The 15,348-nt window shown below is 67.9% G+C and overlaps 2 protein-coding genes across 2 annotated transcripts; one reads left to right on the plus strand and one right to left on the minus strand.

Annotated features, from left to right (window-relative positions):
- Positions 1-5,805: 5,805 nt before the first annotated feature.
- On the minus strand, positions 5,806-8,092 carry CLC-1 (voltage gated chloride channel; the record flags this gene model as incomplete). The annotated part of the gene is made up of 4 exons (XM_005794555.1): positions 5,806-6,087; positions 6,130-6,300; positions 6,555-6,806; positions 6,878-8,092. 4 exons carry the CDS (start codon positions 8,090-8,092, stop codon positions 5,806-5,808), a joined length of 1,920 nt encoding a protein of 639 aa, XP_005794612.1.
- Positions 8,093-8,867: 775 nt separating this feature from the next.
- EMIHUDRAFT_425800 (hypothetical protein) lies at positions 8,868-10,279 on the plus strand (the record flags this gene model as incomplete). The annotated part of the gene is made up of 5 exons (XM_005794463.1): positions 8,868-9,323; positions 9,400-9,453; positions 9,569-9,634; positions 9,765-9,849; positions 9,990-10,279. 5 exons carry the CDS (start codon positions 8,868-8,870, stop codon positions 10,178-10,180), a joined length of 852 nt encoding a protein of 283 aa, XP_005794520.1. The 3' UTR covers positions 10,181-10,279.
- Positions 10,280-15,348: the final 5,069 nt, after the last annotated feature.

Raw genomic sequence — 15,348 nt, forward strand, 5'->3', positions numbered from 1 at the left:
GGGCGGGAGGCCCTCGGGGGGGTGGCCGCCTGGATGAAGTTTGAGTAGGCGACGTCCTTCGCCGCGGGGTCGAGCGAGGTCATGTAGGTTGCGAAGATGTTGTCCCAGTCGAAGATGACGTACGCCCAATCGTTGTTGGCCGCCTGCTTGACGAAGTTCCAGGAGCGAGAGACGGGCAGGAAGGGGCCGTACTCGGCGGGCGAGTAGACGTAGTTCCAGAACGTGGCCGCCTGCAGCCCCTCCTTGACGGAGGAGAGAGCGCCGTACGCTGCGTACCGCCGCGACTCCCTGGCGAGGGACGCGGCGACCGACGCCCTCACGTCGCCGAGCGAGGGCGGAGCTAGGGGCGGGGCGGACGCGTTCCCCTCGCACAGCGCGACGGCACCCCGCCCCAGAGAGAGCGTGAGGTGCGGCGCAGCGCGCAGGGCCTCCGGCAGCAACGCGTCCGCCCTCGCAGAGTGGCGCGCCGTCGGCCGCACCTCCGTCGGCGGCATGCCGAGCGGCGAGAGGGTGACGAGGCCGCCGCCCGACGAGGGGTCGACGAGGACGCTGCCTCGCCGGTACCACGCAAAGCGAGGCTGCACGACGAGCGCAAAGTCGGAGCAGTTTGCGGCGCTTTGCCCCGCGGCGCCGGCCGGCGAGGCAGTCTTGTCGCAGCCGAGAGGCTCGACGAGGAGGCGGAGAGGGCCGTCGCCTCCGAGGTAGGAGAGGGAGAGGTTGAGCCCCTTGTAGGCGACGTAGTACTGCCAGTAGCTCTGGTCGATGGCGAAGGGTCCGACCCGGATCGCCGCCGCCGTGTCCTCGATCCGCGTGCTCTCGAGGCACTCTCCAGTCGAGAGCTGGCAGATGGCCGTGGTCAGCACGAAGCTCTGCGGAAGCCGGGCGACACTCAGCAGGTTGTACAGCCACAGATTCCAGCCGCTCTGAAGCGACCTCTGCAGAGAGCGCCGCTGCAGCTCCACCGCCGAAGAGCCCGGCGTCAGAAGGCGGGGCGGCACCGCAGAAAAGTTGGCCGGCGCGTCGGCGGCGAGCGGCGAAGCGAGTGACGCCCAGCGCACCGACACGTCCGCCGGTGTGTCCCTGACCGGCTGCTCGGAAGAGGCGTAGATGTGGATCACGATGTGCTGCCTCGTGGCGGCGCTGTACGAGAGCGGATTCTCCTTTGAGCCATCGATGGAGGAGTTTGTGTTGCCGAAGGGCGGGTCGGTGTGGCAGACGAGGTGGTCCTCGATCCAGACAAAGACGATCTGGCCGCCCGCGATTCTGCACGAGAAGGCGTAGTACGAAGCGTTTGGAATATCAAGCGTGCCGGTGATCTCTGTGGAGCCTCCGGGCTGGATCGAAAAGTCGAGCGAGTCGATGGTCGACGTTTTTGGTGTGCCGTGGAGTGCACTGGTGGAATATGTGTCCACTTTGAGCGTGGCCGTGGAGGAGAGGAGGAGGGAAAGCATGATGGGCATTGGGGCGGCCTGCAGTGGCGTGCGAGTCAACAGGTGTGACGACTGTTTTCTTTTCCTGCTACTCCCTAGGGAGTATAGTGCCTTGTTTTTGTTAGTGCTTTGAGAGAGGCTTGTGATCTGTGATCTGTGAGGTTCCGCCCGCAGGCGCATTTTGTATACCGAGGCGGTGCCCGGTCCGAACCTGTTGGCCTTGAGACGCATTGCACATGTGCATGTGCATGTGGATAGATCCCTGGGCGAGGGTGGATCCCTGGGCGAGGGTGGAGAGAGAGATTTTTAGCAATACCAAACAACTCAACACTCACACATCAGTTGGGGCCTGGAGCTTTGTTTGTGAGGGTGGTGGCTTGTGTAGTGTGAGAAGAATTAAGGTTCTCCGGGCCAGTTGGGGGGGGCAAACCCTGCCCGCCCCCTAGGACCCCAGGTAAGGCCCAGGTGTGGCCTACAGTTCCGGACGGGCATTAAGAACGCACAGGTTCTTCGCCCAGCCTCAGGTTCTTAGCTAAGTCGGCGGTCCGTCGGGGGCCGAGCCTCAGGTTCTTAACCGGGTGGATGGTTTTTTAAACCGTTTCGGCTTCGATTAAAAATCAATAAATGGGTCTTAAAACAGTTTGGAACAGTAAGTTCGCGCATGGCGTGACAAGAGAGTCATTCGCTGCCGTGAGCTGCCCCTGCGGCTGCGGCCGCGGGGGCAGGGGCGCCGGCTGCAGGCGTTGGCCCAGCCTCAGGTTCTTAGGGAGTTCTTAGGGATCCGGCCGAAATATGAGCCTCAGGTTCTTAACGTTAGAGGTTCTTAATGCCCGTCCGGAACTGTAGGGCATCAGAAGGGATCAAGAGGAGTCCAGTCTGAGCCATAGAAACCATGTCTTTGCCCCCGAAGGTCGCGTTCAAATGCCCGGAACGGACGTCACAGTGGTGTCCGGCCGGCGCGATCACCGAGCTGTGACGCTCAGGGAAGCCGGTTGAGGTGCTGGTTTCTTTGGCCAGGCCTGGCCTACGGCCCGTGCTGGATCAGCTGAGCAAGGTTTGGGGAGAATCCCCCATTCAGATCTTCAGATATTTTGACGGATGACCGAAATCACCCCGTTTTTGCCCATTTTCGGTCATCCGTCAAAATATCTGAAGATCTGACCGGGGGATTCTCCCCAAACCTTGCTCAGCTGATCCAGCACGGGCCGTAGGCCAGCCCAGGGCAAAGAAACTAGTACCTCATCAGGCTTCCCTGAGCGTCACAGCTCGGTGATCGCGCCGGCCGGACACCACTGTGACGTCCGTTCCGGGCATTTGAACGCGACCTTCGGGGGCAAAGACATGGGCTCTATGGCTCAGACTGGACTCCTCTTGGTCCCTTCTGATGCCCTAGGCCATACCTGGGCCTTGCCTGGGGTTCTAGGGGCCGGGCAGGGTTTGCCCCCCCAAACTGGCCCGAGGGACCTTAAGATTAAGTGAAGAAATCCCGAAGCCGCGGTCTCGTGCCGTCGCGTTGTGGCACGTGGCCGCCCGCGCAACTCAAATCACACGCTAAACGCAAACGAGGCGAGGGCGGCGGGGCACTCCAAGTTGAACGCAAAGGCGATCCGGGCAGTGCTGGCGTCCAACCCGCCGGACGCCTTCCCCGCCGCCCCCCCTCCCGCCGCCTCGCCGGACACGACCGCGTGCGGCAGCCAGGCTGGAAATATGATCAGGTCCCCCTCGCGCGGCGAGAAAACTCGCTGCTCGATGAACGGAGCGCGCAGCGCGCCGGACGACGGGTCGCCGCCGCCGCCAGGCAGGCCTCCCTCGTCGCGCAAGTTGAGCCGGAGACCGCCGGCGCCGCCGGTGGCGGCGCCCACGTCCGCCCACGGCACTCCCCGCGGGTCGTCAAAGACGAGCGGCGCGACGCCGCCGGCTGCGGGCAGCGACGCGTAGAAGACGCCCGAGCAGAGGTTCCCCTCGTGGTTGTGGCGGTGGTGCGCCTGCGCGGGAGCGCCGAGGAGCGGATCAGACGGTCGAGCGACGGCTCCCCCGCCCCGCGGCCGTGGCGGTGGGCGCGCCTCGCTCGGCTGCAGCACCGCCGCCCAGAGGGAGAGCGGCGCGTCCCGCAGCAGCGCCTCGAGCTCCTCCCTAGCCTACGGCGCCAAACACCCCACGCCGCGGTGGCGACCCCGCCCCGCCCCGCGCGCGCCTCCTCCCGAGTTCCTCAAGCGCCTCCCCTCCGAGCCGTGCGCTGTAGCTCAGGTGAGAGATGCACGCGCGCCGCGCCACCCGCTCGAGCGCGAGCACGTCCGGCTGCCGCCGCACGAGCCGCTGGTTGCGCATCTGCGCGCGGAAAAACTCGCCGTTCTCGAGCGGCGCGGTCGGGTCGGACCGGTTGGTCGACGCCTGGCGGCGGTCGGGCGAGAGGGGAGAGGCGTCGGCGCCGGGCGTGCACCGGCGTGTTCCCCGCGTGCCCCGCGCGCCTTTTGGTACAGCGCGAGTGCAAAGCGCGTCAGCCGCCGCCGGAAGGCCTCGTCGCCCGCCTAGAGGACGGCCGCCACAAGGAGCTGCCGACTAGGCTCCAGCCCGCCCGGCGGAAGGGCTCCGTCGCCAACCGTCCCGACGCCGACCAGAGTCGGAAAGACGCTGCCCACTCGGAGCGGAGAGAGCGAGTGAGCGCCATACGCACCACCGGAGGCACCCTCCCGAGCGGGCCGCCATCGCGAGACCAGCCCCCGCACCCACTCGCGCCACCCCCCGCCCTCGCCGCCCTCGCCGCCGGCGGAAGAGGCCTCCGCCTCCGCCTCAACCGCGTGCGGGCCGAGCCACTCGCCCGTCGGCTCGAGCACGAGGACGGACGCGAGCCGGTCGGGGGACGTCGCGAGCCCGACCAGGCCAGCTGCGAGTGGCGCCTGGCCCGGGGCCTCCAGGCCGCCGCAATCGGTGGCGGCCTGGAGCATGAACACGAGGAGGGTCTGATCTTACGTTGCATCGTGCCGTGTCTTCACAAAGGGCGTCGGATGCAGTCAAGGCGGCTGCAACACAGCCGAGTATCTCGAGCGCGCTAGTCAGAGCACAAGGAATCTGTTTTCCGCATCTAGAATTCCGGCCGTGGCGGCGGCGGCGGCGGCGGCGGTGGGGATGGCGGCGGCTTGGCGGCGCGCGAGCGTCTCCAGGCCTGCTCTGACGCGGGGCGGCGCGTGCGGCGCCCAGCGGTGGAGCAGCCGCAGCAGCGGGGTGGAGAGGTGCGGGTGTGCGCGGCGTGCGCCCGCGAAGGCAGTGCAGACCTCGAGCAGCGTGAGCTGGTCGGGCACGGACACGGCGAAGGCGACGTGCGCGGTGGCGGTGAGCTCCCTGCGGGTGGCAGGGAGGGCGGCCGCCGAGGGGCAGTGTGCGCAGCGGTGCTGCGCAGCGGCGTGGGTGCGGGTGCGCTCCACTGCCCTCTGCTACCCTCTGCTACCCTCTGCTACCCTCTCACCACGATGCGGCAGACGGGGAGGCGCGCAGGAGCTCGAGCGCCGCGGTGAGGGCAGAGTAGACTGCAGCCACGGCCTCCTCGCCGGACCGCCTACGCATCTGCCTCGCGGGGGCAGCCGCTTCAGCCGGCGTCGCCGTTGACGTCTGTCCCGCAGCCTCAGCCGCTGCCTCTGCCGCCGCCTCCGCCGCCGCCGGCTCCGCCGCTTTCTTTGCCGCGCTCTCTGCGGGGCTGCCGGGTGCCACCGTCTCGCTGCCGTCGCCCTGCGACGGCGAGCTGCTGGCGACGGCGGCCGGGTCGCATGGCCTGTTGTCAGCTCCGCGCCAAGTGCCGCTGCCGTCCCGCCAGGCAGCGCGGTGCTCGCTGTCGCCGAGCCGGCAGGCGGGAGGCTGCTGTCCAGGCGCGACGCCGCGCAGCAGCGGCAGCAGACGAGGTGGCGTAGCCAGCAGCAGACGCTCCCACAGCAGCGCTGAGTGCCAAGCCGCTTGGCTCTCCCTCTCCAGCCACGGCTCCCACGCCGCCGCAGCGGCACCGCGTGCAGGCATGAGGGAGAGCGGCGTCACCGCTGGCTGCCACGGCGACCATGCGAGGAGCAGCCCAACCGAGAGCCCACCGATGAAGTAGTGGGACTCGCTCGGCATCCTGGGCGGCGCGGCGGCCAGAAGAAGAAACCGTAGCCCTTCCAGGTGAAGGTGGTGCTGAGCTTCTTAGTTAGTCAAAAACAGTTCCGCGTACGACGGCGTGTACACACCTCACCGTATAAGCCCCACATACTCAGGCCGTCCAAAAAGCCCAGCACAGCACGAACATACTGTAATGTGTAATCAACCGCCGGGGCACTCTCTCCGCCTCTCCGAGGAGCCCACGAGGTGCAGCGCCTCGCTCCCGCCTCCGCGCCTGAGTCACGGCCCTGGCTCAGGGCTCTGCTCTGCAGACGATCTGATAATCCACGTCGCAGTCCGGCGGAACCGTGGGCAGGAGCGAGGCGCTCACGTTCGCAGCCGCGCCTTGCTCGGCGGCGGCGGCGGCTGGCGGCGCCTCGCCGCTCGCCTCGCCGCTCGAGCGCCGCGCCCGCCGCCTGCGCGCCGCGTCGAGGCGCTGCTCGACGCCCTCCATCACCACCGGCCCCGTCCCCGCGGCGCAGAGCAGCGGCAGCACGAGCTCGTAGCCGCGCGTGAGCTCGAAGAGGAGGAGCGCCTGGAGAGGAGCGGCATGCGTTCAGAGAGAGCAGGCTGTGACCAAGGTCGCGACTTCGAGGAGGAGGAGCGCCGACGTGAGCGGCGCGCCAAAGACGCTCGACAGGAAGGCGGCGCCGCCGACCATGGCGAAGGTGGGCGCGTTTGCCACGGAGGTTGCGCCAGCGAGGGCGGGCACGGCGGAGGCGAGGAGGGCGAGGGCCCGCGCGGCCGCCTGGGGGCACGGGACGACGACCTTCAAGGAGGTGTCTGTGTGAGGTGTCTGGGAGGTGTCCGGGAGGTGAGTGGGAGGTGTCGGGGAGGAGAGTGTCCAGGGAGTGTCCTGCACCCGGTGGTACACAACTCCGAGGGAGGAAGAGAAGAGAAGAGAAGAGAAGAGAAGAGAAGCTCCACCTGGTGGTACACAACTCCGAGGGAGGAAGAGAAGAGAAGAGAAGAGAAGAGAAGAGAAGAGAAGAGAAGCTCCACCTGGTGGTACACAACTCCGAGGGAGGCGCCGAGGAGGAGGGAGGGGGCGAAGGTGCCGCCGACGAGCCCGCTCGCCACGCAGCCGGAGGTGGCGACCAGCTTGGCGACCAGCAGGCCGGCGCCAGGCAGGGCGGGGCCGCCGCCCGCCGCAGCGCCGGCGAGGGGCGAGCCGAGCGCGGCGTTGAGCGTGGCGGCGCTCAGCGGCAGCGACTGCACGATCGCGTCCAGGGTGGCGTAGCCCGAGAAGAGGACCTGCGGGGCGGCGGAGGGGGAGGGCCTCGCGGGGAGGGCGTGGCGGAGCCCGCCTCGCGCGGTGAGGCGACCTGCGGGAAGGCGAGGCCGATCGCCCCGCAGCAGAGGCCGCCGAGGGCGGGGCGCGCCATCGGCGGGACGGCGCGGAGGGGCCCTCCGCCCCCGGCGCCGTCGTCCACGAAGAGGGCGCGGAGCGCGGCGGTGGTGCGCTTGAAGGCGAGCGCGGTCACCCCCGCGACCGCGCCGAGCCCCGCGTAGACGGGCAGGGCGGTCCAGCGCAGCCGGACGGGCCAGCCTCCCGGAGGGAGGGCGTGTCCGCTGCCGAGCACCTCCTGCGCAACGACCGCTGAGACGAGGCTCGAGAGGACGACGCCGGAGATGGCGGTGCGGGACTTTGCGTCCAGCTCTGCAGAGTCGCGCCTCGCCTCCAGCTCCGACACGGACCCGACCTCGGACGCAGAGCCGACGCCAAGCGCGTCCGCCTCGCCGCCGCCCCCGCCGCCCTCGTCCACCGCAGACCGCACCGCCGCCGCCACAATCTCGAGCGCGAAAAAGACGCCGGCGAGGGGCGCGTTGAAGCCGGCCGCGACACCGGCCGCCGCCCCCACCGCGAGCATCTGCCTCGACCTCCTCTGCAGGTGCGCCGCGCCCTTCCAGCCCCGCCTCGCCGCCACCGACCCGACCAGGCGGGCGACGCCGCAGCCGATCTCGACCGAGGGACCCTCGGGGCCGAGCGAGTTGCCGCTGCCGAGGGTAACCGCCGAAGCCGCCGCTCGTGTCGCAAAGGCGGCCGTCCGGAGTGGCACCCCCGACTCGACCTCGGCCACGTGCTCCGCAAGGCCGGGGCCGAACCGTCCGCCCGGGCTCAGCGCCCGCAAGACGGCGACGGCGACCCCGCCGACCGCGGGCAGCAGCAGCATGGCCGCGCCGCGACGGGCGCCGCAGCCGGTCCACCCCGCGGTCGTGTCTGCTCCAAACAGCGCCACCGCGCACGCGACGATGCTCAGCTTGAAGCCGGACACCGCGGCGCCGGTGCAGGCGCCCGTTGCGGCAGAGGCGGCGAGGAAGCGAGAGCGCGAGGAGAGCGACGTGGCGTCCTCCTCCTGGTCACGGACCGCAGCCAGCGGCGCCGCTCTTGCCGGCACCGAGGTCCGGAATGGGCACCGCCGGTGGGGTGGAGCTGGTGCCGCAAGAGGAGCCTCCGACCAAAGCCGAGGATGCGAGCTCATGGGTGCGTATGAGGCGGCTGAGGTGGCAGCCAGGAGGGAAAGGGAGAGCCGCGACATTGTGTGCATACCGGTGCGGCACTCGCGCGAGCGAGCGAGCGAGCCGAAAAAGAAACAGAAAAAAAACAGCCCCTTGCGGTGGCGGCGTGCCGTCCTCCCATCCCTCCCTTGGGTTGTCTGTTTTCTTTATTTTTTAGAAAGAACGAAAACAGACAACCCAAACGAGGCATAGGGGAGGAGGACAGGGTCCCCACCTGCACGAGCAGGATTTTGGAAGGACGATCAGGGGGACAGGTGGGCTTCTCCCTTCTTCGCGCACGTCTTCGAGGCACACCTCTCGTCATTGCCACAGCATGTCGTTCCTCGCACCGTACCCACGCGACGGCACCAGCTGACCGAGATCGCGCTCCCTGACGGCTGCCGCGTGCCTTACGGGGGCGGCTCACGGCGCGCTCAACAAGTCATCCGAGGGCGGACTGCTGTTACGCTCGACGAGTTGCGACGCCGCTCTAGCAGCTCGAGTTCAAACGCGAGGCGACCATCGTCTCCGCCGAGCTCGACGACGAGGCGGCCGTTATTATCTCCTTCCTGCCCTCGGAGGGCTGCGGCGGCGGTGAGAGTCGGCGGCGCGCTCCCGATGACAAATATTCGCCTCACAGTCCAACACGGCTGCTTACACGCCCAGCCGTGCTCTGGTGCGTCGCTATCTTTGGCCGCACGGACCATACCACACCCCGGAAAAAGTTGGAACCCAGCGCGCCTTGGCTGCTTGGTCATTTGTGAGGATTCGCCGCCTCGCTTGGACCGGCGAGCGCACACGGCCGATCTCCGCCCGATGCCGGCGCAGCGCACCGTTCCTACCAGCTCGCAGTCACGAAACAGCGAGAGCGGCGCGCCGGCCGCGGCGGCGAGCGCGCCGCCGCTCCGGCCACTCATCAAGGTCGCTCTGCTCGGCGACAGCCAGGTCGGCAAGACGTCACTGATGAACCGGTTCATCGAGGGCACGTTCGACGACACGGAGCTGCAGACGCAGGGCGTCAACTTCATGGAGAAGACGGTCAGCATCCGCGGGCACGAGGTCACGTTTTCGATCTGGGACATCGGAGGCCACAAAGACTTTGAGTCGATGCTGCCGCTCGCGTGCAACGACGCGGCGGCGATGCTGCTGCTTTTCGACCTCTCCAAGCCGGAGACGCTCGACCGGATCCGGGTCTGGCACCAGAAGGCACGAGAGCGAAACAAGTTCGCTACGCCCGTCCTGGTCGGCTGCAAGTTTGACCTCATGCTCGAGGCGTCAGCCCTCTTTGCCCCGCCCCGCTCCGCCCTCTCCGAGCGACACGAGCTCCCGCCGCCCGCCTCCCCGGCAGGCGCCGCTGGAGGAGCAGCGGCACATTGTGCAGATGAGCCACCAGTTCGCAAAGGCGCGCCACCGCTCCGCACCACTCCGCACCTCTCTCTCACCGCACCCGGCGATGTCCGCGCCGCGGCTCGCAGCGCTTCCAGCAACACGCGTTGCGACCTGCCACCCCTTCCCAGGCCATCAACGCGCCGCTCGTCTTTTGCGCGCCGTCGGTGCCGATCAACGTGACCAACGTCTTCAAGGTCCGGCCCCCCCACCCTCCCCTTCCTGCTCCTCTCCCGCCCGGCGGGCTCTCTCTCCCCTCCCTGGCGTGCTCTCTCTCTCTGTCTCCGTTCCCTCGACCCCCCCCCCCCCCCCCTCCCCCATCCCCAGGTCATCCTCATCTCTCTCTTCGGCCTCGAGCCCGCAGTCCCGCAGCTCACCCGGCTGGGCGAGCCCCTCCTCCTCTACGCCGGAGGCGACCCTCCCACCCTCCCACCCTCGCCTCAACACCCTTCCCTCCCCTCCCTCCCATCTCGCCGCCCTCCCATCCCTCGCCTCCACTCGCCGCCGAGCCGCCCCGCCGCAACCACACCACCAACACACGTCTCCCCTCAGGCGAGCTCGACCTCGACTCGGTGGCGGAGCCGCCGCCGCCGCTGCTGCCGCGCAGCAATGGTGGCGCCTCACCCCTCGCCGATGTCGCCGGCATGGCGCCCGCTTCGCTCCGCTCGAACTCGTTCGGCGGCGGGCACGCCGGCGCAGAAAAGACGTGGGGCGCCTCGTCGGGCGCGTCTCTTGGCGTGTGAGAGTGTGTGTCCTGAGAGTGTCACAGTCACCTGGGAGCTTATGACCTGGGAACTATATGTGTATGTCAGTGCGCCTATGCTCATGTCACATGTGTGGTCTCCTTCCCCCTTTTCTCGGCACAGGCACCGCCCACCCACCTCGAGCCACCCACGCCCACGCGCACCCCAGCACACCCCCCACCACCAAACTAGAACGCGAACGGCGGCGTTTTGCTCGTCCCCTGGCCTGTGGGGTTCTCGTGCGGTCGTGGACGTGCGGTATGAGAGTTGACGTGAGACACCGTATGCACTAGCACATGCGACATGCACATGACAACATGGACATGGACATGGACATGGACATGGACATGGACATGGACATGGGCATGGCTGTGCGCGGCCGCGCGCGAGGCCCGAGCAAATCGCCGACGAAAAGGAAAGATGTCGCGCAAGCCTCTCTCTCAGCACTGCCACTGCGCACTGGCACGACAAAGGGCGTGGACTGGCGCATACTAGTACACACATCGGCACACACACACACACACACACCAACAAAGAGAAGCGGAAGAAATTAATTGAAGAAAATAGGCGAAGCTCGAAGGACGCTGGACGGGCGGGAAGTAAGTCGGGACAGACGTACGTTGAAGAATATGTATTGGCGGGGACGCAAAGATGGGACGGAGGGTGGATAGTGTTGCCAACAACTTTGCCAACAACATACCTGATACATGATTACTTTCCGGCCACAAACCTACACATTTTGCCGGCGCCGCGTTTCCGAGGACGAGTCGGGAATAGGAAATTGGACAAATTTGGGTGGCCGTCATGTCGACGAATTCGTCGACGCGGCAGCAGCACCCGCAAAGGAAGCCGCGACATGACGGTCGCTCGTGCGCTGTGTATCGCCGCTACCTTTGCGGGTGCTGCTGCCGCGTCGCGTAGACTGCAGCTGCGCGCGACCAGCGTTTGTTCGACAGCAGCCAACAGTGCAAGCTGGTGCGCGGCCCGCGCATTGGAGAATGAGGCCCGAGATTGAGCCAAGCTCAGCCGCGGCAACGCCCTCCTGCAGGGGGGGAGGCACCCCGAGTGCCACGATGAGCTCGACCGACGGCACGTATTCGGCCTCCTACTGCGTCGACGGCGACTATTCGACGTCAGCGACCTTTTGCAAGAGCAACTATGAGTCAGACGCTTGGATCGAGATCGTCACCGAGCAAGCCTCAGGCGGGACACCCATCAACCACGTGATCCTCTACACAGATGATTCGGGCAAGAGCGATCTCGACGGCACGATTTCTGTGTACGTGTCCAGCAGCTCCATGGCAGGGAGTCCTGACTCGAGCTACCTTTGCTACAACGCCACTTGGACCGGGCTGGAGGACGCAAACGAGCTAACGTCTTCGTCTCTCTCTCTCGGCCGTACGGCTCGACGAGGCTCTCCGCTCTGAGTCCACCCCCGCCCTCTTGCAGGTTTACGGACTGCGAGATCGACGTCTCGTCGGCAGCAAATTGCTACACCCTGATCGTGTTGGGCGGTGACCGCTTGCCCGCCGGTGGCCCGTGCTCGCCGTTGCCGTCCACACCCCACTCCATGATGGTGCTGTGCCGCTAGGCTCAAATCGCCGCATCAATCTCGCAGAGGCGGCCGTGTGCTACAGCGACTCTCCACCTCCTCCCCCGCTGCCAAACCCACCTCCTCCCGCAACCCCCGTCGGCGCCGAGCAAGACCCCCACATCGCCTTTGCTGGAGGCGGGCGCGCCGACTTTCGAGGCCACGACGGCAGCTACTACGCCTTCCTCTCGGCTCCTGGAGCTCAGGTCAACGTCAAGACGGAGGATGCCACCTTCAAGCTGCACGACGCGCGGCTGGTTGTTGACGGCTCATTCATCACCGAGGTCCACGTGATCGCGGTCGTGGGCGGATGGAAGAAGAAGGCGTTCACGTCGTCGTTTTGGGGTGCCGCTCTCAACGAGTTCAACACCGGGCACGGCTTTGTGAACGGCTCGTGCGGCTACCACGGCGGTTTTGCCATGCTGGTGGCCCACTCGAGGCGGTGCGAGGAGGCGGTGACCCGCGTCAAATATTCCTCCGCCACCATCTCTCTGCGCGGCTGGCAGATAGCCATTCGCGGCAATCACGTGTACGGCCGAGTGAGCGGCCCGACGCACCGGCTAGACGTCTCCTTCGCCGCCAGCAGCGGCGCGGCCTCTCGCGACGCGCCCCATGGCTTAGTGGGCCAGTCCTTCCTCTCGGAAAAGCGGCGCTCGGGGAAGCTCGACGCGTACCCAGCGTCCGGCCGGATCGCGACCAGCGCGCAGGCGGAGGGTGCGATCGAGGGCTCGGCGGCCATGTACGAGGTGGCCTCCTCGCACGCCACCAGGTTTGCCTTCTCTCGATTCGATGCGGAGCCCGGCCTAGAGCCCGGCGAGGCACGTTCCGCGCCGGGAGCCGGCATCATGTGAGGCCACGGAAATTCTAAGAAAAAAGAAAGAAAGGAAACAGAGAGCCCATGGGAGGGATGGGAGGACGTCATTCTCTGCTTGTTTTGCGGATGGCAGAATTCTTTTTCACGAGGTGTGCACACCTGTGTTAGTGCCAGTGCGCGCCAGTCCCGTGCCCCCAGTATGTAAGAAAGAAAGAAAACAGACAACCCAAGGGAGGGATGGGAGGACGGCACGCCGCCACCACACAGGGATTTTAAGGAGAGAAGTGCGGTGCTAGCCGTCGCCCACCCTTGGGCGTCCGCCTCTTCCTTCGCAGTTTCTCGCCAATTCTCGCAGCGACCTTCATGCCACCTCGCGTTCTTCCCACTCTCGTCCTCGTTCTCTCCCGTGCCCAGTGTCGTGCAACCGCGTCCGACTTCTTTTTCAGAGCCCCGTGCCTAGTGTCGTGCGAGCCACTTGGAGCACTTGGAGTGCAGTCGGTAACCTCACATCCAGGGCCGGGGAGCTAAGAAGCGTACCCAGCGGGCCGGATGATCGGCATCGGGCTACGGGCTAGAGAGCCCTGACCCCTAGGGGGGTGCGCGTTCGCAGGGAAAGGGCTGTAAAGTAAACACGGGTCCCCGAGGGTTAGCTCTGCGCTCCGGGTTTCCCCTAGCAGCGGAACGCCCCCTCAGCTCTACTCGGGGCTAGTAGACACCAGACACTATAGCACGACAACACACACATTCCTCACTGACATCACCGCTCGGAACCCCCCGCTCCGCGCACGGTCTCCTCACCCCCACTCCGAGGGGGGCCCTCCCTCCCCTCGGTCCTCCCTCCTGTTCGCCTTCCGATGGTTACGCGACGACTGTGGGGCCCGACCTCCCCTCCTAGCCTTCTTTGGCCGCGGCCCCGCCGCCGTTTCGTCCTCTCTGCCCGATCCCGCTGACTCCGCCTCCGGCGACCCCGCTCCCGACTCCCTGGGCGAGGACGGTGGCATTGGGTCGCACCCACTTCCACCCCCGGAAGGTCGAGCCCGCTCTCCCTGGTCGACGAGTCGCGCCCGCACCCGCGGCCTCTCTATCGTCCTCGGCTCGCCCCCCCCCACCGCCGGCTCCTCTTCAGGCTCGGGGAGGCGTGGCCCTGCTCCCTGTCGAAGATCACGGTGGTCCGGCTGCCACTGCGACGGGCCTTCCCCCGGTGAGCTCGTACGTCCCGACTCCACTCGCAGAGGCCGCGTCAGCTCATCTCTCGCCTCCTCCGACAGCTGACCCCAAGCCCCCCCTGGGGCCCTCCGGCCTCGGCCTTCCGGCTCGCCGGCGGGCCCGTTATCGTATTGCGGCAACTCCCCTCCCCCAGCTCCTCCTCCCGGGTACTCCAACCTCTGGCGGGGCGGTTCCGGATCCCCCAGGGTATTCCGAGCGGGTCCATACGGTGGCGGCCCCGTCGGCGGCGGGGGCGGAGGCGGTGGCGGGGGTGGCGGGTACGGTGACGGCCCTCGCGGCCGTAACGCCTGGTGTGGAGCCGCTGGGGCGGCCCCACGACCCTGCAGCCATTCCAGCGGCGGGGGCGGAGGTGGTAGTGTGGGTGGCGGAAACGGTGGCGGCATTGGCGGCCGCACCGCCTGGTGTGGAGCCCCAGCGGCGGCCCCTCGACCCAGCGGTCGCTCCAGCCGCGGGGGCGGAGGCGGTGGTGGTGGGGGCGGGCCTGGTGGCGGTGCCGGCAGCCGCAACGCCTGGAGCGGGGCCTTGGGGGCGGCCCCCTGCCCCTGCCGTCGTTCCAGCCGCGCTTCCGCGCGGCTTGTCGGCCCAAAATTCTTTTTCAAGCGGCCATGGCGGCAAGGGCGGAGGCGGGAGGCTCCGACCAGGTGTCGACGCTGACGTCTCTCCTATCCGGGCTGGAGGAGGGCGCCGTTCCGACTCGCAAGCAGGCGTGTTGCCGAGCAAGCGCGCGCGAGCCATTCCGCAAAGCCCCGTCCGCCGCACATCCGCCGGGTCCGACTCCTCCGCCGTGCCCGCGCCCGCAGATCCAGGCCCTCTCGATGGAGTTTCGGACCGTCGACGCCGCGCTCGTCGTGAGCCTCGTGCCAAAGCAGCAGCTCCAGAGCCTGGTGGGCGCGCTCGAGCCGCTGCTCCGCTCGGACGAGGGGGCCGAGTCGGAGTCCGTCGGCGGCGAGGCGCAGGTCGAGCGCGTGCTCGAGGCGGCCCTCCTCTACCTCGATGTCGTCACCGTGCCAGACATGCCGCGAGAGATGCTGGTCGAGGAGCTCGTGGAGGCCGGCCCTCTCTCCGCGCCCCGCCCTGCTCTCGTGCCCCACCTCCCACTTCCCGCGTCCGCGCGCCCACCGTGCGGTCCCACGCCCGCGGCAGCGCGGGGAGCGCCGGCGCGTGGCTCGACTCCACCCCCGCCTCCGCCCACTGCACCCCCACAGGCGACGCTGGCGCTCTGCAAGCAAGAGCTGGCGCGGCTCGGCGCTGCGCTGCTCGCCGCCTCGGATGGCCCCCCCACCCCCGCCACAGCCCGCCGCGCCTCGTCGTCGGGCGGGCGCAAGCGGGCGGAGCCGCACGAGTACGCGCACGCCGGCCAGCTCGCCCTGCTGTTCGGCCGCATGCCCGGCCTCGTCGCGACGCGATGCCTCAACGACGCCACCGCGCTCCGGCTGGGCCGGCTCGCAATCGACGCGGCCTTCAGCCTGTGCGCGGTCCTCTCGTCGGCGCCGCTGCAGGGCGCGGCGATCGAGACGCTGCTCGCCGTCTTCGCGC

This window comes from Emiliania huxleyi (genome assembly GCF_000372725.1).
Source record: "Emiliania huxleyi CCMP1516 unplaced genomic scaffold EMIHUscaffold_1, whole genome shotgun sequence".
Lineage (NCBI taxonomy): Eukaryota > Haptophyta > Isochrysidales > Noelaerhabdaceae > Emiliania > Emiliania huxleyi.